This window comes from Labeo rohita, chromosome 8 (genome assembly GCF_022985175.1).
Source record: "Labeo rohita strain BAU-BD-2019 chromosome 8, IGBB_LRoh.1.0, whole genome shotgun sequence".
NCBI classification, from domain to species: domain Eukaryota; kingdom Metazoa; phylum Chordata; class Actinopteri; order Cypriniformes; family Cyprinidae; genus Labeo; species Labeo rohita.
The window spans coordinates 37529485-37552464 of record NC_066876.1 but is presented as its reverse complement, the minus strand read 5'-3'; the positions used below and the strand labels follow the sequence as shown (position 1 = coordinate 37552464).

General features: G+C 34.9%; 1 protein-coding gene across 1 annotated transcript in view; it reads right to left on the bottom strand.

The window, feature by feature from the left end:
• Window positions 1-22980, bottom strand: part of srpk3 (SRSF protein kinase 3) — a 32506-nt gene that overhangs the window by 5943 nt on the left and 3583 nt on the right. Inside the window, exons 4-14 of the mRNA XM_051117178.1 lie at window positions 22133-22241; window positions 21867-21954; window positions 21695-21782; window positions 20164-20270; window positions 19843-20008; window positions 15035-15060; window positions 4733-4931; window positions 2091-2312; window positions 372-469; window positions 146-253; window positions 1-7 (exon numbers count right to left, since the gene is read on the bottom strand). The exon at window positions 1-7 is cut by the window's left edge and continues 63 nt beyond it. Coding sequence (XP_050973135.1) covers window positions 1-7; window positions 146-253; window positions 372-469; window positions 2091-2312; window positions 4733-4931; window positions 15035-15060; window positions 19843-20008; window positions 20164-20270; window positions 21695-21782; window positions 21867-21954; window positions 22133-22241 — 1218 coding nt within the window. The remainder of the gene's footprint in view (window positions 8-145; window positions 254-371; window positions 470-2090; window positions 2313-4732; window positions 4932-15034; window positions 15061-19842; window positions 20009-20163; window positions 20271-21694; window positions 21783-21866; window positions 21955-22132; window positions 22242-22980) is intronic.

Here is a 22980-nt window from a genome sequence, read left to right as displayed (position 1 = left end):
CAAACGCCTGTGGAGGCACATCATTGTAATGCTCTATCACACCACACACAAGCAGAAGTGCAATTCTACGCATAAACATCCTGAACATTTTTTGTGTGTCTTTATGGAAAAGTGGATGTGAGATCAACACCGAATGAGTTCGTACCATACACGCAGTGCTCCATATATCAGCGGGAGGTCCGTACTCGGCTCCGATCAGCACCTCCAGAGCTCTGTACTGACGCGTCTGGATGTCCTCGGTAAAGTGCTTGTGCTGATATGGAGGAGAGGACATCAGTAAACATCACACATCTCCAGCTCTCTGGTGTTCAAACACCTGTTGCGATTCATAATGCACTTTCTGAATGCCTGGACTCGACCAGTGTACTCACCACCCAGCATGCATTGCCTAGGTCTGCAATCTTGATGCGTATTTTATCAGCGTTCTGAGGTTCAAGAGGATTCACTAAGAAATCAGCAGCAGCGTATGCTGGGGGGGAAAACAGACCATTTTACTTTCAGCAACATAGTTACAGATAATCAGAACATATCTGACGTTTCATTTAAGATGAAAAGCAACAGCTGGACTCCACAAGTAAGAATCCCATTTATTTTCACCATAGAGGAATTGATTTTGAGTGATAACTTGATGATAATTTATAAATCTTTAAAAACAGACCTACTGTGAACTACAGGTTGTAAATCAATGGTATATGCTTTTGTTGAAGCCATCAATCACATTATTTCCACTTAGCTTTTTTAACAGTGATAATATGAGTGAAGAACTATACTATTCATAAATCTGCACAGAAATCTCTACCAATTAGATAATCAAACCACACCAAAAGAACTCTCTAGCACACACCCAATCCCATGAAACACTGCAAATAATGTAATCTAGTCAAACTCGCTATGCTTTCAAACTACTTAAATAACTGTACGCATAATGTACATTTTGCACCAAAAGTAAAATATATTATTTCAATATACATTTATACTTAGACTTGTTTTAAACACGACCAGTCAGGGTTTTGAACAATGAGATTTTTTTGTTTTTTAAAGTCTCTTCTGCTCACCAAGCCTGCATTTAAAGTACTGCAAAAACGATACATTTTGAATTATTTTTACTATTTAATAACACTTTTCTATTTGAATGTATTTTAAAATGTAATTTATTCCTGTGATGCAAAGATACATTTTCAGCATCATTACTCCAGTCACATGATCCTTCAGAAATCATTCTAATATTCTGATTTGCTGCTCAACACACATTTTTTTTATTATTATTATATTGAAAACAGCTGAGTGGATTTTTTTTCAGGTTTCTTTGATGAATTGAAAGTTCAGAAGCACAGCATTTATCTGAAATAGAAATCTTTTGTAACAAATGTCTTTATCAACACTTTTGATCAATTTAAAGCATCCTTGCTAAATAAAAGTATTAATTTCTATAATTCATTTTTATTCATTTCTATAATCCCCTGACTCCCAGCTTTTGAATAGTATAGTGTATGATGTTACAAAAGCTTTTTATTTCAGATAAATGCTGACATTTGAATCTTTCTATTCATCAAATAATCCTGAAAAAAATGTACTCAACTGTTTTAATTATTGATAATAATAAAATAATGTTTCTTGAGCAGCAAATCGCATTTTGAAATGATTTCTGAAGGATCATGTGACACTGAAGACTGGAGCAATGATGCTGAAAATAAATTACATTTTGAAATATATTCCAATAGAAGGCAGTTATTTTAAATAGTAAACATATTTCAAAATTTTCCAGTTTTTGCTGTACTTTGGATCAAATAAATGCAGGCTGAGTGAGCCATTTCACAGGCGTGACCACTGTGATCAGTCTTTCAATAATGTTGTTGTATTTTTTAAAACATCATTTTGCTTCAGATCCAACTTTTTAATACAGGTTACCTCACTGCTGGTTGGTCTGGTTCATAGTTTGTAATTCAAAGACTATAAAACAAAGGCTCTATAAACCCCACGGGAATAATGAATGGGGAAAAGTACTTCCAGGATCAAGGCCACTGATAAACTGGCCGGACACTGTTGCTCTTTATTGGATATTTTCCATCAGCTCAAAGCAGAGTACGTACTGTTGGGAGAGAGCAGCGAGCGCTCCGTGGAGTATCCGGACAGAGTGGACAGAGCCGACTCAGAGGTAGCTGACAGGATGGAGCCAGACATGCCGGACAGGCCCGATCCAGGGCTGGAGAAACGCAGGGGTCCGAAGCCGTTACAGCCCTCCTCCAACCACGACGAGCCCGATTCGGGACTGTGTTTATTCAGAGCTCCTATAGAGTGTCCGTTACCGTTCACTGTAACACACACAAAGAGGAAAATGTGCTGAAAAGTTGATCTACAATTAAATCTGTCCTCACTTCATTCATAATCTGTTTTTAGGATTCAACTAAAAATTAAAGCATCTTAGAGTAGGGCCCTTTGATTCCCGCGATGCGGACAATGCGAACGGAAGCGCAGAATTCGGCAATAAAAATAGAATTTACTGTCTAATGTAGAATGTCACGGAATTTGCCAAAATTTGAATGAATAAATCAAAATAGGTCAATACATCAAAATAAAAAAATATGGACTAACATCCATATTAAGCTGCAAAAATACTATTTAAATATGAATCCTGCATGTTCTGCACGTCTCTGTGTGAATGAATGACGCAGATGCACGATTTTGTTTACTACACACATACTAAGGCGCGCGTGAAGCTCGCTGTGTTTTCAGCCTCAATCACCCTAATATATGAGTACATGAACACATAAACATTATCTCCAGATCTGCTCTGAGACTCACATCATGAGCATTTTATCATTTCTTGTGAGAAAAACTATCGTCATATTATATGCAAACAGAAACTAAAAGTCTTCACAGCAACCCGTAAAAATAAAAGTTTGGTATAACTTGAAGAAACTGTGACAGAAATATACTACTGAATGTAATGACAGTGCTACTAATACTAATAAACTATTATTAAAACAACAACAGTTATTAAATAATCATCAAAATAATCATCAATTTTTTTTTTTTTAAACACATATACAAATCAATTACAGATGCTTTTAATCATAAAAATTGAATGGAACCATTAAAATCAGAAAATTGAAAATAAGTTGAACTTAATTTGACAAAAAAATAAAACATATTTCATGGGGCCTTAAAAATTAATTTTTTGAAAATTTGAATAAATTGTGTAATTAATTAGACAAGCTTTTTAAATTTAATTCAACCATTAAAACAGAGTCCAGAAAAATTAAAACGGAAAAAGCAAAAACAAAAAAAAAAAATTGGGGGGAAAAAAATAAAACACCCTATCAGAGGAGCTAAAACTACCCCAGTCCATCGAAATGTGCTTCAGATATATTGGACTCTGGATGAAAATATGATTGGCTGTCATAAGTGAATATATCATATGGTAAACAGTCTGGTATGAGTTGAACATTTTTCAAATTTAATCAGCAGTCATTTAAGCAACAATGTTGAGAAACACAGCATATGGCTTTAATTTCAGTTAGCAGCATCTTGTTATAGAGACAAGTTTGGGACATAATTACTATATTGTGATGTCTATCCTTACTGCGCTTGAAAATTGCTCGTATCGTTGGAAAGACTTTCGGTCATTTCGCCATATGGTCATAAGCGGTTTAATCCGGGAGCTTTATGAAAGTCACTTCGTAATGCTTAAATCTAGAAAGTTTGTTAATTCAGAAAGTGTCCATATTTTAATTACGGTTTGTTCTTGTGTTCAAAAACAGTCAGACGGAGCAAAATAAAAGTGAACATCGTTGAGATGCTGTTTTTAAAAGACATCTTCTGAAGTTAAGTTGTCCAAAAACAACTTCTAACTTGACGCAGCATCTGCAAACATGATAATATTTAATCCTCATTTCAAGATTTTTAGTTATTACTAGATGAGGATTTTATGAGCGATAGGGATCACATTAACAAAAAACATCTCTAATGAATAAGACATTTTACTTTTGGTAAAATCCTTTCTTTTTGCATAAATATGTATTAAATACAAAAACCTCAAACTAAATAGTCAATACAAAATAAAGCTTTCAGAGGGCTATTTTCCACACTGTTATATAATTACAGATAAATTAAAACAAATCTGTACGTGCAAGTGATTCATGTAAAAAAGCAGAAGCTGCGTCAAAGCTACATCCTCCTCCTAATTCATCTTGATGTTCTAGATGTCATTTTGCATGTGTAAATGGTTCATTAAGTCAGTTCATTAATTAGATTTCCATTTGATGGCCATTAATGTTGGATAATACTGTTTACAGAAATGAAAACACTTTTTGCCACTTGAGCACAGGATTTGTTGTTCGCTTTGAGACATTAAGAGTGATGTTTTCTTTACCCAGGAACAACAGGAGACGTGCATAATGGCCGTCTCATTATTTTCTGGCTTGAATTGCAGACGAAAATAAATGGAACTGATTTGACAAATTAATCTTGTTTATGTTCAGCACACATTAAACTTTTCCTCCATACTGTACTGTCAATTGCTCACACAAGGTCTTTTACAAGGTCTAATTTTTGAAGTAATAATATATTAAAAACAACCATTTCAGTAACTCCGCTCACAAAGCTCTCCTTCATTCAAGTACATTAACACTTTTTGCGAATGAATTCAAAAGAATCATTACAGCATGATTTAAAAGAACGCTTCACTACAGTTAAGCTCATGCTGAAGTCAGTTTATATAAATGCATCTCACTTTGTGCGTGTCTGTCGTCGTCCTCGCCGTCCTCGCTGAGCCTCCAGAGCGCTCGTGTGTTTCCAGAAGCGTCCGACGGCAAAACTCCATCCAACTCCTCCATCCTCTGCAGATCCAACAGCCTCTCGTCCAACAGACGCTGCTGCCGTTTGGCTTTCCTTTTCAACTTCTTCTTCTTATTCTTTGATAATTTACCCATCTAGACACAAACACACATGGGCAAAAAAGTTTTGAAAACAGAGTTTTAAAGCGCTGGGTTAAAACCAAAAAGAAAAAAACAGCATGGAACACCAAGCTAATTACAAAAATAATTTCATAAGGTCTGATGTTAGCTGATCAACCTGTGTAATTATAATTATGTCTGCAAGAGCAAACTAATTTCACACATTTATTTTGGTTAATATGTTCTCATACAAACAGAATGTGTCATAGTGGTTAATGGAATAATTCACCCAAAAATGTAAATTTGCTCACATTTACCCACTCCCAGGCCACTCAATATGTAGATGAGTTTGTTTCTTCATCAAAACAGATTTGGAGACATTTAGCATTACATCACTTGCTCTCCAATGGATCCTCTGCAGTGAATGGGTGCCGTCAGAACGAGAGTCCAAACTGCTGATAAAAACGCCGCAATAATCCACAACTAATCCATTATTAAGTCGTTTTTAACTTGCTTCTGACCAAAATAAAGTCTATAATCCATAATACTGCATTTTCCAGCAAAAAAGTCATCTTACATCTGAATCAGGAGAGAAATATGCACAGATCAAGCACAGTTTACAAGCAAAAACATTTCTAAACAAACACTTTTTCACTGGAGGAAGTGTTATTACAGATTATGGACTGGTACTTTGGGTAGAAGTGACGATTTAAAGATCAAAACGCCTAAATTATAGATCTGTTTTCTTACAAACACGCAGCTTTTTGCTTCCCAAGATGTTCACTGATGGACTGGAGTGTTGTGGATTATTGTGATGTTTTTATCAGCTGTTTGGACTCTCATTCTGACGGCACCCATTCACTGCAGAGGATCTGTTTTGAGCAAGAGAATTTTTAGGGCTGGGTTTTGACAAATTTCACGATTTTATTTGATTTATATTCACAATCATGCGATTCGATTTGATTCAGATTCCAATTTCAATTCGATATCTATTATTTTGGATATGCATCAGGTACAGTACATGGCAAATTTTCTCAAGGAAAAAAAAAAATCTCTCAAGTAATTCTGTAAAATCTACATGACAGTAGGCTGGTAATACAATACTATAATACTAAAGATTAAAATTAATTGATTTTATACATACTCTTAAATTACACAAATTTGTACAATAATAAAGTTGTAAAACTAACTTTACAATTACACAATTCCTAAAATTTTCTTCACTTTTTTTTTTTTTTTTAAAATATAAATATAAACATTTAAATGTCTCTCATAAAAACTTGACGTATTTATTTAATACATACATTAAATACTTAAGAACAGTAAAAATTATAATGAACATGTTATATAGTGCATATATTTGGCAAAATGCTCCTCTGTAGAGTTAAGTTTTTCTAGCTGAGTTTAGCGATTAATTTGAATTTAATGTTTTGCCACAATTTTTATAAATTTTTTTTTTTTTTTTTTTAGAAATCGAGGAATTGTGTTGTTGTTTTTTTTAATTATATTTATGGGCTTTTTGTGTCTTTTATTGTGAGAGGACAGTGGAGAGATGACACGAAAGTATTGGGTGGAGAGAGGGGAGCAGGACCAGCAAAGTCGGGAATTGAACTTGGGTTGAGCTATATGTCGACGCACAAACCACGAGGCTATCGGCACCGACGAGCAATCACGATTTTGAATAGAAATACTACCAAACGTTAGAATTAGACACTTAGACAATATGCCAATGATAACAGTAAAGAGAAAAGAATGATCCAACCGCATGTCGGCGCACGTGATTAACCGCTGATGTGTGACGCGCTCATATCATTAGGCGCGTTCTGTTTGAACTTTTGTATTGATAAAGATGTGACACGGGCAGTGGAATAGGAAAACATTGCAAGGAGATGGGAGTGAACTTCTTTTAACTTTAAAAAGCCCTGCGTTTTTATAATCCTGTTTCATGTGCGAGACGCGCTCACATCTCTCGCAGCAAGTCAAACGCATCCATGTTTGAAAAAACAATGCAAAAGCAGCACAATCAATTAAGAAACCTGTGAAGAACTACTACTGTACGCCTCATATTTCATGTTTGCATCATGGTGACAGGCTGAAAGCTGCTGTTCATTGTTTTTACAGAACATTTATAGTTAATAATAGTCTACTGGTGTTATACCTTCTGTCAGCCCTATTGTTGCTTTTGTATGTTTTTTCTGAGGTAAATGTGATGTTATGTGACATTGTTTAAGCTGTTATATATAGACGCATTTCAGCAGTTAAGTGCTATTTAAGTGCAAGGTGTCATTTTTTTGAGAAAACAAATGGCTTTAATTAATGCTGTGTGGTGAGTTTATAAATAGAATTTAATTAGACAAAAAAAAATAAAAAAAAATAAAACAGGAATACATTTTCAGATGTCTTCATAAAAAAAAAAAAAGATAATAATAAAGATAATAAAAAAATCATGATCGAAATAATCCAACACTTTTTACTTCAAAATTCAACTATTTTACATATATACAAGTATTTTTGTGACACTAGTTTGCACAGTTTTCCTTCAGGAGGCTTTTTTGTTCATAAAGACACACATTTAAACATGCACGCACATGCATACACCCGTACATTAACACGCACTGACTCGTTTTAGCGATGCACACACTACATATGGAAAAGTCTCGCTCAGCCTTCGCTGAAGTCTCATCAAAAATCATCCCAATTGCCTCTTATGAGGTTTACTCCTCCTTTGCTGTGTTTTTGTTCGTTTCGTTTGCTATTTTATGCAATCCAATAAACACTGCGCTCCCTGTCTCTCCATTCAAATTCTTCCTTTCTGCTCTCCTGAAAATCTGCCGTCATTTGAGTTTTTTTGATTGTGCAAACGCTTGAAGAGTTATGGCAACATGAATACAGCTTTGTTTGATGTGTCGGCGCAGACAGAGTCAGTTTAAAGGAGAAGTCCACTTCCAGAACAACAATTCACAAATAATGTACTCACCCCTTGTCATCCAAGATGTTCATGTCTTTCTGTCTTCAGTCGTAAAGAAATTATGTTTTTTGAGGAAAACATTTCAGGATTTTTCTTCATATAATGGACTTCATTGGTGCCTCGATTTTGAACTTCCAAAATGTAGTTTAAATGCAGCTTCAAAGGCTCTAAACGATCCCAGCCGAGGAAGAAGGGTCTTATCTAGCGAAACGATCGCTCATTCTTTTCGAAAAATAAAAATATGTATACTTCTTAAGCACAAAAGCCCGCGTAGTACAGGCTCTGGGATGCGCGTCTGAACAAATCGTTCTTGAACGATTTGTTCATTTTGAACGAATCTTTAATGTGACTCGCGTAGAATGTGTCGTCTCGGAGAGTGATTCGTTCAGTCGCGCATGCGCAACATCCTGTTCTGTACTGGAATTAGCTCACCTGTTTGGAGTCTTCAGATTTTGGAGTCGTTCGTTTATCTTATGGGGCGTCATGTCATGCTGATTTTGCTAAAATGAACAAAATGACTCGAAAAAAGATTTGTTCATTTTGCTGAACGAGACTCAAAGGTCAGAGTCGGTAAAATGATCCAAACTTCCCATCACTACTATGAATCACGTGTAAGTTGATCGTCTGTGTACTGAGTATGGAGAAAAACTCCATCTTATTTTCTCCTACAACTTGAGAGGAGGACATCGTTGTAGCTTTTTGTTTGTAAACAGCGTTTGACTTACTTGCACTTTCTTAGTCTTTGTGCATTTGCTTTGTAATCACTGGGTCTGTAGTTCCGTGTGACCTTTTGACGTGATTCAATAGTACATTGTGAATGCACATCCCAGAGCCTGTGCTACACCAGCTTTTGTGCTTAAAAAGTAAACAAATTTTTATTTTCTAAAAAAAAAAAAATGAACGTTTCGCTAGATAAGACCCTTCTTCCTCAGCTGGGATCGTTTAGAGTAGGGATGCACGATATTATCGGACTGATATCGGATTTGGGCGATAATGACTTCATATGTAAATATCGGCATCGGCCCGATATGAAAAATTATGCCGATATGTCTTGCCGATAAGATGAATATGTTAACTCACATGTGCTAGGGATTAGATCATGTCAGCAGTGTGGCTCATTCTTGAAGCAAAGTTTTGACTGAATGAGGAGTAGATTCACTGTTTTGGATCGCTGCATTTAAACTGAGAATGCACACACAGAATGATGCGTAGCAATAGCACGTGCAGCGGGAGCAGTGGCTATAGGAGAAAGCGCGCCGTTGTTCCATTTGGGATCATTTACTGTTGCCTGTTTCATATCCAGTCACTAGATCGCTAAATGCACATTTAAATGGTTTTATGGTGCTCTTTGCTGTATTTTGAAACCCAATGGCTATGTTTGCACATGACATGATCTGCATTTAAAATAAAAAGTAATTACTGCGCGCGGTCAGTGAATTCTGTTTCTCCGGCGGCGCAACGGTAAAACACACTGTTGCGCATATGAAACATTTTTCGTGAATATTATGACACAAGTGAGGTACAAAGCATTCTTTATAAGTTAAATAATTGGTTAGCAGGCAAATGTTAGTAGGGACCATGCTTTTGGATTCATGCCGTTCGAGCCCATACATTTAAAGCCATAAGCGGCTGTGTGTCCTGTTTTCCCGGTTGGTCACGAATTACCACAAACTTAATAATATTTATAGTTTCTTTTCACAAATCATTACCGTCTCACCCTTTAATTTCGCAGGTTTATCTTGTCATTTACTTTTAATCCATGTTGTCGTATCTTTTATGGTGGTAAACTGCGGGTGGGAAATAAAAGATTTCGTGGCAATAAATTAACAATTCGTTAATACGACAAAACGTTCCCTTATTTTACAAATTAATAAATCGTAGGAACGAATTAACAAGTTGTACGAAATAATTATGTCCTGTTCGTGTCCCGCAGCCCTGTCAAAGTGCAGTACACGGTATAATAAAATTATTAGAAATTATAATTAAACGTGACTTAGTGACTACATTTCTATTACTTTCTTTCCATGTTGAATGCCTTTGTATTGCAGGGCTCTAGACTGATCAAAACTGTCACATTTTTTTTTTTTTTTTTTTTTTTTTTTAAATGTGCAAGTTAAAATTTGACGTGGTCGCATTTGTGCGAGTGCCCGATCTGCAGTGCTGAAGCGTCTGCTGCTTACAGCGGGAGTTACAGAGTTACAAAGCCGTGGCGTATTCAGGATTTCACTGATAACGCGAAGAGTAGTTTTCGTTGTGAGCGCTTCGGATGTAGAGCCTGGTTTGTATTTGTAGTGTCAGCACGAGCCAGGTGGTGACGGCAAAAATGACGTGACTATTCTGGAAACGATGGCGGACGGAGGATTTGGTTTTCGAGTAGGGTAAAAGACCGCTTGTTAAACCAGAGAAGGCAAACATGTTGCTATTCTTGTGCAAAAAAAAGTGTACTGTTTTGCCAGTTGGTCACGAATTGCAACATAACTTAATATTTTTATTTTCCCAAATCCTCACCGTCTCACCCTTTAATTTTGCAGGTTTATTTTCTTGTCATTCACTTTTAATCCATGTTTTCGTATCTCTTACTGTGATAAATTGCGGGTGGGAAATAAGATATTTCGTGGGAATAAATTAACAATTCGTTAATACTACATATTAATTTGTTCCCTCATTTTACAAATTAATAAAATAATAAATCATAGGAAGAAGTTGTAGCAATGAATTATGTCCTGTTCATGTCCCGCAAAGCACCCTCACAGTCACCCAGTTTAGTTCTACTTTTCTGTTTTCGTTTTGAAATGTTGTATTCAGATTGCGAATTCGAAAGTGAAAGCATCCGAAGTTCGGCTTAAAACATAGCAAAAGTGAACTTAATTCACAAAATTATGCTAGCCTACTGATTAAAAATGAAGGTATTGAATGTAAACCACTCATTACTATTTATTTATTCCTAACAAATAAGTTATTGTTAAAAACTAACTTTCCAAACAAAATGATATATATTGGTATCGGTATCGGCCAAAATGAGATGAAAAAATATCGACATATCGGATATCGGCAAAAATCAAATATCGTGCATCTCTAGTTTAGAGCCTTTGAAGCTGCATTTAAACTACATTTTGGAAGTTCAAAATCGGGCACCAATGAAGTCCATTATATGGAGAAAAATCCTGAAATGTTTTTTTCAAAAACCATAATTTCTTTATGGCTGAAGACAGAAAGACATGAACATCTTGGATGACAAGGGGTGACTACATTATTTGTAAATTGTTTTGGAAGTGGACTTCTCCTTTAAAAGGGTTAAGTACTGTAATAAAATAGACAGAATCTGAAACCTGAGACTTAATTTCATTTCAAAAGTAACAAAGCACAAAACTCATTGTGGATTTTTGGATGGGAGCTGCACTACAATGTTCCACTTATTATCTGAAAACAGGCTAGACTAATCAATTCTTAGGATTTAAGAATCAATATTGTTTAGTATCAATTATTATAATCAAAGATTACCCAAATCTTTTACGATAACAAACAAACTCATCTACATCTTGGATGGCCTGAGTGCACGTAGATTTTTAGCAAATTTAATTTTTGGGTGAACTATTTTTTTTTTTAAGATATTTGCTGGTTCAAACGCAACAAAAATTGAGTCTCCTCTGTGTCCTTGACCTAAACTCTTAACCTCAAGTTACTCCAGGGGGGCTGTCCCTGAAATAAGTCCTTGCATGGGTCGCCAACCTTAGGCACAGTTGTCAGCAGTGGCGTTCAGACGGGTTATTTTATTTAGTCACAGAAGCCAAACACTGTGCATTAATCGTGATTTTCATGACATGTTGTCTAGGGGTCGTTTCTGAACGATTCGTTCATTTTTGATACTCTAAGCTTACACTGACGCAGCATAAAGTGAATTCTGCCAGAGGGGACATCTGACACCCCTGCGCCATTTCCAGCTCTGGGACTATTTTGGGACGGCAGCTCTGTTGCCATGTCTGCTGTCTGGTCGAGCCGTGACACGCCGCTCTACTGAGCCCAGTCTTAAAGGACTGACCTGATGAACCTCTGCGTCTGGTGCTGTCTGTAAAACCACTGCTGCTACTTATAAACGAGACTTCCTGCTGTAGGTGCAGATATAAATTTATCAGAGGTACTCAGCTGTATTCCAGGCCTTACGCTCTGGTTACTGTATATCAAATAAACTGGGTCACTGTAATCTAACGGGGTCAGAAAGGTGCATGCGACGGATACTGCTCACAATCTGAAGAAAACAGGAGTAATGCTTTCTATAAAACAAACAGAGGATTCAATCACTCAAAAGTTAAACCTTTTAAATAATTCATGATATTAATTAGCAATTGTTGCACACATCAGAACATTTACAGGTGAAAAGATTAAAAAGAAAGTGATGCACAGAAGGAATCACAATGACTAAGATTAACTAAATTAAAATGTGCCATAATAAAGAAGGTGAAAAGCAGTTTAGCCGACCTAAAAAGTGTTGAGTCGTGCAGTAAAAATACTAGGGATAATTCAGATAATTACTCTTTTAAAATGTTTTAGGTAACTGCAATTAATTAAAAAAAAAAAAAAAAAAAAATTTAGTTTAACAAGATAAAAAGGCATAATAATAATAATAATAATAATAATTTTATTTTCTTGTTTATCATAATTATATCCTTATCAATATATTTTATTTCTTATTTCAGTATTATTTTAATCACAGAACTGAATATTATAGTATTATAAGTTTTCTTTAATTAACATGAAAATACTTACAGTGACATGAGAAAATTAAAATAGAACTGCACTTCCAGAACAACAATTCACATATAATGTAGTCACCCCCTTGTCATCCAAGATGTTCATGTCTTTCTGTCTTCAGTCGTAAAGAAATTATGTTTTTTGAGGAAAACATTTCAGGATTTTTCTCCATATAATGGACTTCATTGGTGCCCGATTTTGAACTTCCAAAATGTAGTTTAAATGAAGCTTCAAAGGCTCTAAATGATCCCAGCCGAGGAAGAAGGGTCTTATCCAGCGAAACGATCGGCCATTTTTTTAAGAAAATAAAAATGTGTATACTTTTTAAACACAAAAGCTCGTGTAGCAAAGGATGGATCTTTTTTGTTTCTTATAGCATTATAGTTTTGTCTTGTTTGTAGTGTGATCAACGTTTGTGTAAGCAGTAGATGTGTTAGGGAAGTAACATGTAACTTTTTTATTATATTTTGCTAAAATGAATGAAATGACTCGATAAAAGATTCATTCATTTTGCTGAACGAGACTCAAAGGTCTGAGTCGGTAAAATGATCCGAACTTCCCATCACTGCTACGAATCACGTGTAAGTTGATCGTCTGTGTACTGAGTATGGAGAAAAACTCATCTTATTTTCTCCTACAACTTCAGAATCGTCCGACATCGTTGTATCTTTTTGTTTGTAAACAGTGTTTGACTTACTTGCACTTTCTTAGTGTTTGCGCATTCGCTTTGTAAACACTGGGTCTGTAGTTCTGCGTCACCTTTCGACGTGATTCAATAGTACGTAGTGTCATGGACGTGCATCCCAGAGCCTGTGCTACACCAGCTTTTGTGTTTAAAAAAAGTATTAAAAAAAAAATTATTTTCCGAAAAAAAATGGCCGATCGTTTTGCTAGATAAGACCCTTCTTCCTCGGCTGGGATAGTTTAGAGCCTTTGAAGCTGCATTTAAACTACATTTTGGAAGTTCAAAATCGGGCACCAATGAAGTCCATTATATGGAGAAAAATCCTGAAATGTTTTCCTCAGAAACCATAATTTCTTCACGACTGAAGACAGAAAGACATGAACATCTTGGATGACAAGGGGGGAGTACATTATTTGTGAATTGCTGTTCTGGAAGTGAACTTCTCCTTTAAGATTAAGAAATAAAGCAATAATGAAAAGACCACAAAACCAGGGTCAATTTTTTGAAATTGAGATTTATACATGATCTGAAAGCTGATTAAATAATCTTTCCATTAATGTACGGTTTGTTAGGATAGGATAATATTTGTCCAAGATACAAAATCTGGAATCTGAGCGTGCAAAAAAAATATTGAGAAAATTGCTTTTAAAGTTCTTAGCAATGCATATTACCAATCAAAATTTTTTGATATATATACGGTAGGAAATTTACTAAATATCTTAATGGAACATGATGTTTGGCATAAAAGAAAAACTGATATTTTTGACCCATACAATGTATTTTTGCCTATTGCTACAAATAAACCTGTGCTACTTAAGACTGGTTTTGTGGTTCAGGGTCACATATTGGTTATCAGGCTCTTTAAACATAAATCTCAATATCTGTTTTGGTCATAAAAACGAAAACCCTTCCAAGCATATTACACCATCCCAAGCCAATAATTTTAAGATATCATATTCTTTTCAACATTTCTTTCCTCATCTCAGTGGCGGAGACAGCCTTGCTTTTCGCCATTCATCTCATTTATATTCAGAAGAGAGGAAACTGACAATAATTCGTGAAATCACTCTGAACCATGCAGAGGTGGTGGCTGAAATAAGAAAAGCAGAATACAGGCAGCGGGAACGCAGCGGATCTCTGTCTGGCTGTCATGACGTGAGAAAAGATAATGCTCCTGTCTGAGAACAGCTTACTGCACCGCTCTTTTCTCACTTCTAAAATAGTTCCTTTTAACTTTTCTTCTAAAGAATAAAAGAGGAAAATGAATCGAAATGCAGAACGATCAGATGAAGGAAGATAGGTAGCTGGTTTGATGCTCCAGCATGCAAACACCTCTGAAAGGTCTAATATTGTTAGTGAGCAGTTAACGGTGTCAAATCAACACGTCTGTGGGACGGCAAACAACGCCAAGACCAAATCCACTGACTGGGCGATAACCAAAACAAATGTGTTCATGCATTTAGCATTTAACGTGTACTCGATGTGTTTAGGCACATATGTTTCATTCTTATGGAAATCAAAGCATATTTTAAGCATAGGTGGCTTCGTCTTTTCCCAGATCAGTGGATCTGACCCTGGCCATGGAGATTTGCCCCTTTCCCAGTGGTTCATGCCTGTATATCTACATAGGCAAGGGTGGGTTAGGGTAGAGCAGGCAGATTAAAACAGTCATGTGTCATTTTCACCAGGACAAACTACATCCTCTCTGTATTTCAGCAGGCACAACTCTGAACGTACCTGTTTTTCCCTTGGGGCCGTGCTAACTGCCGTCAGAACAGAAGAGGAAAGAGGGAAGGGACAGAAAACCACAATGATAATAATTATAATAATTCAAAATAAAAAGAAAACAGAGAAAGAAAAGATAGGACACCAGTTAGAAAGCAAACAGACGACAGAGAAGAAATGAGAAATGATTGGCATATTCACCACAGAAGCAGAGGAGAAATGACGACCAGCATGCAGATCAATTTAATGGCACATTCGTAGTTGATTCAAAGTTAAAAGCACACACCCAAATGACTTTCTTATATGCTTTCTTACCTTTGAAACTCAAACAAAAAAAAGAAAATCACTTGAAATGTAACCCCTAACTTCTCCCCTGAGGAGAAACAACTGTGTGCTTCAGCTAAAATCCACAGGAAGGCAAATCTGTATGAAAAAACACTGGCCATCACTGCTATTGTAAGGCTGTAAGTAGAGCTGCGCTAATAATCAATAATGAAAAAACAGGTGATCATTAGTTGTCAACTAACAGCAGATTGTTTTACTATAATTTACTCCAGGGATACTCAAATTATATCACTTATGAACACTTTTGGAAACTGCAGGGTGAACAGAAGCCTGTGAATAAAGAACCAGAACATTCTTGATATTCATTTGGTCAAAGTATTGAACCTATGTTAAACCAGCCTCAAATTTTAATCAAAACTCTCATTAATACTGCTCAGGCATTAAAAATAATTTCTTTGCACAATGTTCAAGGTCAATGAATTTAAAAAAAAAATGTAAATCTTATTTATGCATAAATATGTTAGGGCTGTCAAACGATTAATCGTGATTAATCGCATACAAAATAAAAGTTTGAGTTTGCCTAATATATGTGTGTGTGTGCTGTGTGTAATTATTATGTATATATAAATACAAACACATTCATGTACACTACCGTTCAAAAGTTTGGGGTCAGTAAGACTTGTAATAGTCTTTAAAGAAGTCTCTTATGCTCATCAAGGCTGCATTTATTTGAATAAAAATATAGAAAAAACAGTAATATTGCAAAATGTTTTTACAATATAAAATAATGTTTTTTTTATTTTAACATACTTTAAAATAGAATTTATTCCTGTGATGAAAAGCTGAATTTTTATCAGCTGTTACTCCAGTCTTAAGTGTCACATGATCCTTCAGAAATCATTCTAATATGCGGATTTATTATTAGAATGATCAATGTTGGATAATATCAACAGTTGTGCTGCCAAATATTTTTTGGAACCTGTAATTTTTTTTTTTTTTTTTTTCAGGATTCTTTCATGAATAACAAGTTTAAAAAGTACAGTGTTTATTCAAAATATAAATATTTTATAACAATGTAAATTATTTATTATTAACTTTTAATAAACTTTTAATTATCAACTTAATACATCCTTGGTGAATAAAAGTATTAATTTCTTAAAAAGAAAAAAAAAGAAACAATAAAAATGTACTGACCCCAAACTTTTGAACGGTAGTGTATATATTAAAGAATACATAATACATACATAACATTTTTTTTTACATAACAGATTTCTCTTATATACATTAATTTGTGTATTTATATATACACATAATAATTACACACAGCACACACATGTTTATTAGACAAACTCAAACATTTTTGTATGCGATTAATCGTGATTTATTGTTTAACAGCCCTAAAATATATTTCAGTTGTGATGAAATGGAATAAACTGACGGATTTTGTCTCTGTAGTGTGACGTACATATGAGTGAATTGACCCTTCGCAGGGAGCGAACAAGACACCTTCTGATGTTCATTCTTGTTTATTTCACGCTGCACTCTTTAAAATAAAAGTGCTTTACAGCGATGCCATAGAAGAACTATTTTTGGTTCCAAAAGGAACCATTCAGTCAAAGGTTCTTTAAAGAACCATCTCTTTCTTACTTTTTTATAATCTAAAGAACCTTCTTTCTCCACAAAGAACCTTTTGTGAAACAGAAAGGTTCTTCAGATGTCTTTACGAAGGGTCAATTAGGTTATCAAAATGTATAGCAGAGACAACAACCATTGGTTGACTGGACAGGTCTGTATGCGGATCAGTAAGCAGGTATGAATGTATGCTTGAATCTATGCTGGTTTTAAAAGAACTAAAAGATTAGAAAAGTCAAAGTATTAAAGGTCAAAAGTATTTAAAAATGAAACAAACCAGGCACAAAACCTGAATTTAGAAAATAGAACATTCATTCACCTGCAGCTATTTAATTTACAAGCAAATATCTTCAACAAAAAAAAAAAGAAAAAATCCACAATAGTTCATGTGTGAAGTCAAGAACGATGCTTAAATCAGATTCAGGGGTTTACAAATACAAAAGCCTCATTCAGACTGTCAGCCCAAATCTGTTTTATGTTTAAATGCGACCGAAATCCGATCATATTTAGATAGTCCGAACGACAACAAACTACATAAAACCTGATTTTTGCGAATCCGTTTTGAGCTACATTCATATGTGGTTTGGAATCAATTCCTGAAAATCCATTTCAGTCTAGCCAGTAAGACCACAAGGCTAACGGGCGCTGACTTCTCTCACTGTTGTTTGATTAACATGAATAACAGACAGGAGGAATTTGAGCAGCTTCTCCTTTAGGACCAAATGTATAGAACCAATACACTGTTACACATGCGTTTTCTTTATCAGCTCTTTACTTTCACTTAAAACCTAAATGACTGTTTGTGAATATACTTGCAAAGATGGCCATTTTGACGCATATAAGCGCATAAACCGGCAAAAATACTCACACGTTCTAACAGCACGTGCTTCATTTGATTGTGGTTCAACGGCTTAAATCACTCGTTTTTAAACTACAATGTTTAAGAAACGTGCAAATGATGAGTTCTTGTGAGTTTAGTTTAAAATCTCTACCAGTTGACAAATTTCTAATTGTGTCTACAGGTATCTTGCCCACCACTAGTATATGCACCACTTTAAGTTTTGAAACCAACAGAGACGGCAGCACGAAATAAAGTCACATATTCCAGCTCCCTGCATTTCAGCTGCTGCATCATAAAAAGAAATATAATCCAGCGCGACAGCAACATGTTGCCATGTCATAAAACAACATCTTCATTGCAAACTCTATTGCTGTTGTAAAGCAAAAGAGTGCTTATGGAAACAAACTGGATATGAACAGTTGCGATACAATGTGTGGACTAGGGATGTTCATTTCGGTTATTTTTCCTAACCGACAGCCGACGCTCGTTAACCAATTATTAACCGCTAACCGACAAGATTATTTTAAATTAGAATTTAATTATTTTAGAAAGGGTAAGTGTCTGTGACCCGTTAAAAATACCAATATTTGTTTTCTAGGGATTAATTTTACATGTGCAAAAAGCAGCAAACAACAGAACATGGGCACCTGCAGCGCTTCTGTGAGTGGAGATAAACATAATAAAGCTAGGCTACATATATATAATGAATGAATGGGCTTATAAGACAAATATTTTTACTTAATTAACAAAACCAAAGAAAAAAAAACTTTGCAACAAGTAGTTAGCATGCAGAGTTTTGGTTCATTTTCATGAATCGTAGATAGGAGCCGTTTTCACTGTTAGAAGGAAAAAACCCGCACACACAGTTATGCATTGCTAGCCTGACAATGCAGCCTTTCCATTAGCCTATCGTAATAAAATACAGCCAAACATATGGAAATCACACTGCTTAATCATTATCAACGTACTGCCGTGATATTAAGCCAAACAATTTGTTTTATGAGGATATTGGAATGCGAATGAAGTACAAAACCAGGTTTACATCATAAATAATATTTTGCCATTCAAACAAATTTGGATTTGTGTTGTATGAGACCCAACGTTAGTTTCGCTTTAGCCTAAATGAATTGGTTTTAGCTTCTCGTTTATACAGCTTATAGCTTCTTATAATGTTTATAATGCATGTAAACATTTCACGTCGGCATCAGGTCTATTTCTGAATGTCATAATAAAATGCGACTTAATGTTACAGGCGTACACGATTTATCTTTTTCCTCCAAAAATACAATTTTATTTTATTTTAACCATCCGGCAAACATTTTAAAATATTTTGATAAATTAATGGGAAAATAAAATTAAAAGACCTTTTAAACCGTTTAACCAATTGTATTAATCGGTCAGAATTCTTTCTGTCGGTGAACGGTTAACAGCTTAAAATGAGCATCCCTAGTGTGGACAGTCAAACCAGATTCCATCCGGATATGCACAAAACCAGATCTGGGCTGACAGTCTGAACGAGGCTAAACAAACAGAGATGAAGGCAAATTCAGTCCGGTCACACAATAAAGAAACTAAAAAAACCTACAAATGTATAAGCAATTAATTAAACTAATTAACTGTAATCTAAATGTATGTTTCACACCGTCTAAACTTCAGGCAACAAAATGAACTGCATTACAATGATCAAGACTATAAGTGAGCAGTAGCGAGCCAAAACTAAAAAGCTCCTATTATAAGTGTTCAGACAGCTTGATTATAGTGGGAGTGATGTAGTTTTGTCTGCACAGACACGCAACCGACTTCCTAAATAACTCTAGATTGCAGTGGCGGACCACTGATAGCCTCACTGATGTGCAGCAGACCAGCCTTTGAGTATCCCTGGTTTGATAACGAATATAATGCATTATATATTGTCTATTTAACACTGAATGTATTCATTATGCAAGCATTAAATGAGTCATACATGAGGCTGAAGGGAGTGTTATATAAGTCTCACGTGACACTAAGGTGAGTTTCAGGTGAGCCTGATGTGAGTCACACACTTAAAAATAAAGAACTGTACCGGAGGATCCAGAAGGGGGCGGAGCGCCGGCCTTCTGCCATAACGTGGCCTCTGCCGCCAGCCGTCTCACATACACCTCATTCACATCCAGCAGGATATTCTCTGGCTTTATGTCCGTGTGGATGATTTTGCATTTCGTGTGCAAGTAATCCAAGCCCTCGAGAACCTGGAGGAAAGAAATAAGACACGCATGAATCATTCCTTCTGTTTTGATGGAGCTGCAATGTGTATACCTAATACTGGTAAAAACAAGTCTGAGAAACTGCTGTTGCTATCTGACTGGACATTTTCAACGTCAGTGTGAATGTAAAACATACGTACCTGTCGAAGAATGCTCTTCACACAGATCAGAGGCAGACCCATGTAGTTGGATTTGATGATCCATTTCAACAGCTGGTGACCCAGCACCTCTAGTACCATACACACATCTGAGAGGTCAAGGAGTCAAGGACAAAGTCTGTGATTACTAAATCACAAATGGACAACTACAGAAATATGACGTCTTCATGTTGTATGTGACTCTTCAGAGTTCCTCTGAAATGGTTCACTTTACAAGCATTTCAAGCATGAAGTCAAAAGTTTACACACACCTTGCAGAACATGTAGAATGTTGTTTTACCAAAACAAGAGGGATCATACAAAATGCATGTTAGTTTTTATTAAGTACTGACCTGAATAAGATATTTCACATAAAAGATGTTTACATATAGTCCACAAGAGAAAATAAGAGTTTAAATGATACAAATGACCCTGTTCAAAAGTTTTCATACACTTGATTCTTAATACTGTGTTGTTCCTGAATGATCCACAGCTGTGTTTTTGTTTAGTGATAGTTGTTCATGAGTCCCTTGTTTGTCCTGGACAGTTAAACTGCTGCTGTTCTTCAGAAAAATCTGTCAGATCAGGGTAAATGTAACTAATTTTGTCTTCTGGAGCATGTATCTTCTGTAGCTTCTGAAGGGCAATACTAAATCTAAAAAATATGATATTTAGGCAAAAAAAAAAAAATATATATATATATATATATATATATATATATACAGACATCTTTATTCTGTTCAAAAGTTTACACAAAAAAAACACAGCTGTGGATCATTCATGTAACAACACAGTATTAAGAATCAAGCGTATGTAAACTTTTGAACGGGTCATTTTTATCAATTCAACTATTATTTTCTCTTGTGGACTATATGTAAACATCTTTTATGTGAAATATCTTATTCAGGTCAGTACTAAATACAAAATAACATGCATTTTGTTTGATCCCTCTTATTTTGGTACAAAATAATTAACATTTTGCAGATTCTGCAAGGTGTGTGTAAACGTTTGACTTCCACTGTATGTACAGAAACGCAAACTTCATAACAAACCACTAAAACATTTTATAACCTGAAAAACTGTGGAAGAAATATATTACTGTTTATAAATATAATATATTTAAAAAAAAAAAAATGCAACTTGCGCAAAACTTTATGACAAAAGAAAATACATATATTTTTTTAAAAAGTAATTTTAAAAAATAAAAATGTTCTAAAACAGAATAAAAAAAAAAACACTCAAAAAAATTAATTTGTGAAAAAATGAAATTTCATAGCGCCCTATAAAAAGAAACAAATTTCAAATTAAAAAAAAAAAAAAAACACAAAACAGTATTCACTTGAAAGTCAACGTGGAGAAATGTAATAATTCTCCACGTTGACTTTCAAGTGAATACTGTTTTGTCTGATGAAATATAACTTTTCTTTTAAATCACTAATTGTGCACAATAAGAGCAAGAACATCGTAGAGGTCAATGTTGAAATATCAGATCAGACATATAATGAGATGCACCAATATGAGCAGTAAAGGATACGAACACCATTGACACCAGAGATTTTAAAGTCATCAATGAGCTGTACTATCCTCTCTCGTTTGGGGTCTGTGGGGTCGCTGTCTCGCACCTGAGGAAAAATTCTGTCAGCATATACATCTTTGCTTTAAAATTTTAAATAAAAAATTCTAATGCATTCAGTCCTCAGACTTACACATTTCAGTAGTTTAATCTCGTCCAGTGCAGTCTCAGTGTAGTGCTGGGCACTTTTAACCACCTTCAGGGCCACAAACCGTTTCCGCCTACGGACAAATGTCATATATTGTTGAATTCATACAGACGGTCTAACAGCATGATCGGCTGATAGCCCATAATCTGACATCAGCTTACATCTCAATATTTAGAGACTGTGCATCTTGTTCCAGCAGTATAATCTCAGGGATTAGGATTCATGCACATCCCAGCATGTAAAATACTCACTGTAGATCCCAGCACAGCCATACAGTGGAGAAATGACCCCATCCCAGTTTCCTGACTACATGATATCTGCCATTAAACAGGTCTCCAATCTTCACTGGATAATACCCTCCTGAAAAAATAATATAATGTTACATAATGCACATTCAAGCAGTCAATATCAGTCACTACTGCTGCATTAATGAAGCAAATAGCAGCTATTTTACAGCAGCTTCAAATGTAGGTCAACAGATCAGAAATCAGTGGCAGAACTACTGTTTTGTAACATTAGTTTTATAATCATATACTGCTCTAAATCTTTTGTTTCATAAAGTGAAGCTGCTTCGCACCAGGGTTATTATCGTTAACTAAGACTTTTAAAAACATTTGTTAACTGAAATAAATATGAAATAAAATATTAAGTGAAAAACTAAATAAATGTATATTAAAATGCTGCCTTGCAGTAAAATTACTAACTGGAAATAATACAATAAAAACTACTGAACTAAAACTGGAATAAAAAATAAATTAAACCTAATTAGTAATACTGAAAAATGACAAATAAAAAAAAAAAAAAAAAATTATGAAAAATTCTACTGAAATTAAAAAGATAACTGAAAATACTTAATAAAAAAACAGATAATTCAACATGTTAGTAAAAACTAAAATAGTTCATAAATAATACTATAATAACACATTTTTTACATTGATATCAGATTCATTTTTTTGTTATGAAAATCTTCAACAATGTCAATAATGTTCCAAATAAAAATAGAAAATTATATTGAAAGTAATTAATTTACTGGATGATTAAAAACAACAACAACAAAAAACAGGCATTATAAAATGGTTACGTAATATTTTTTATATTT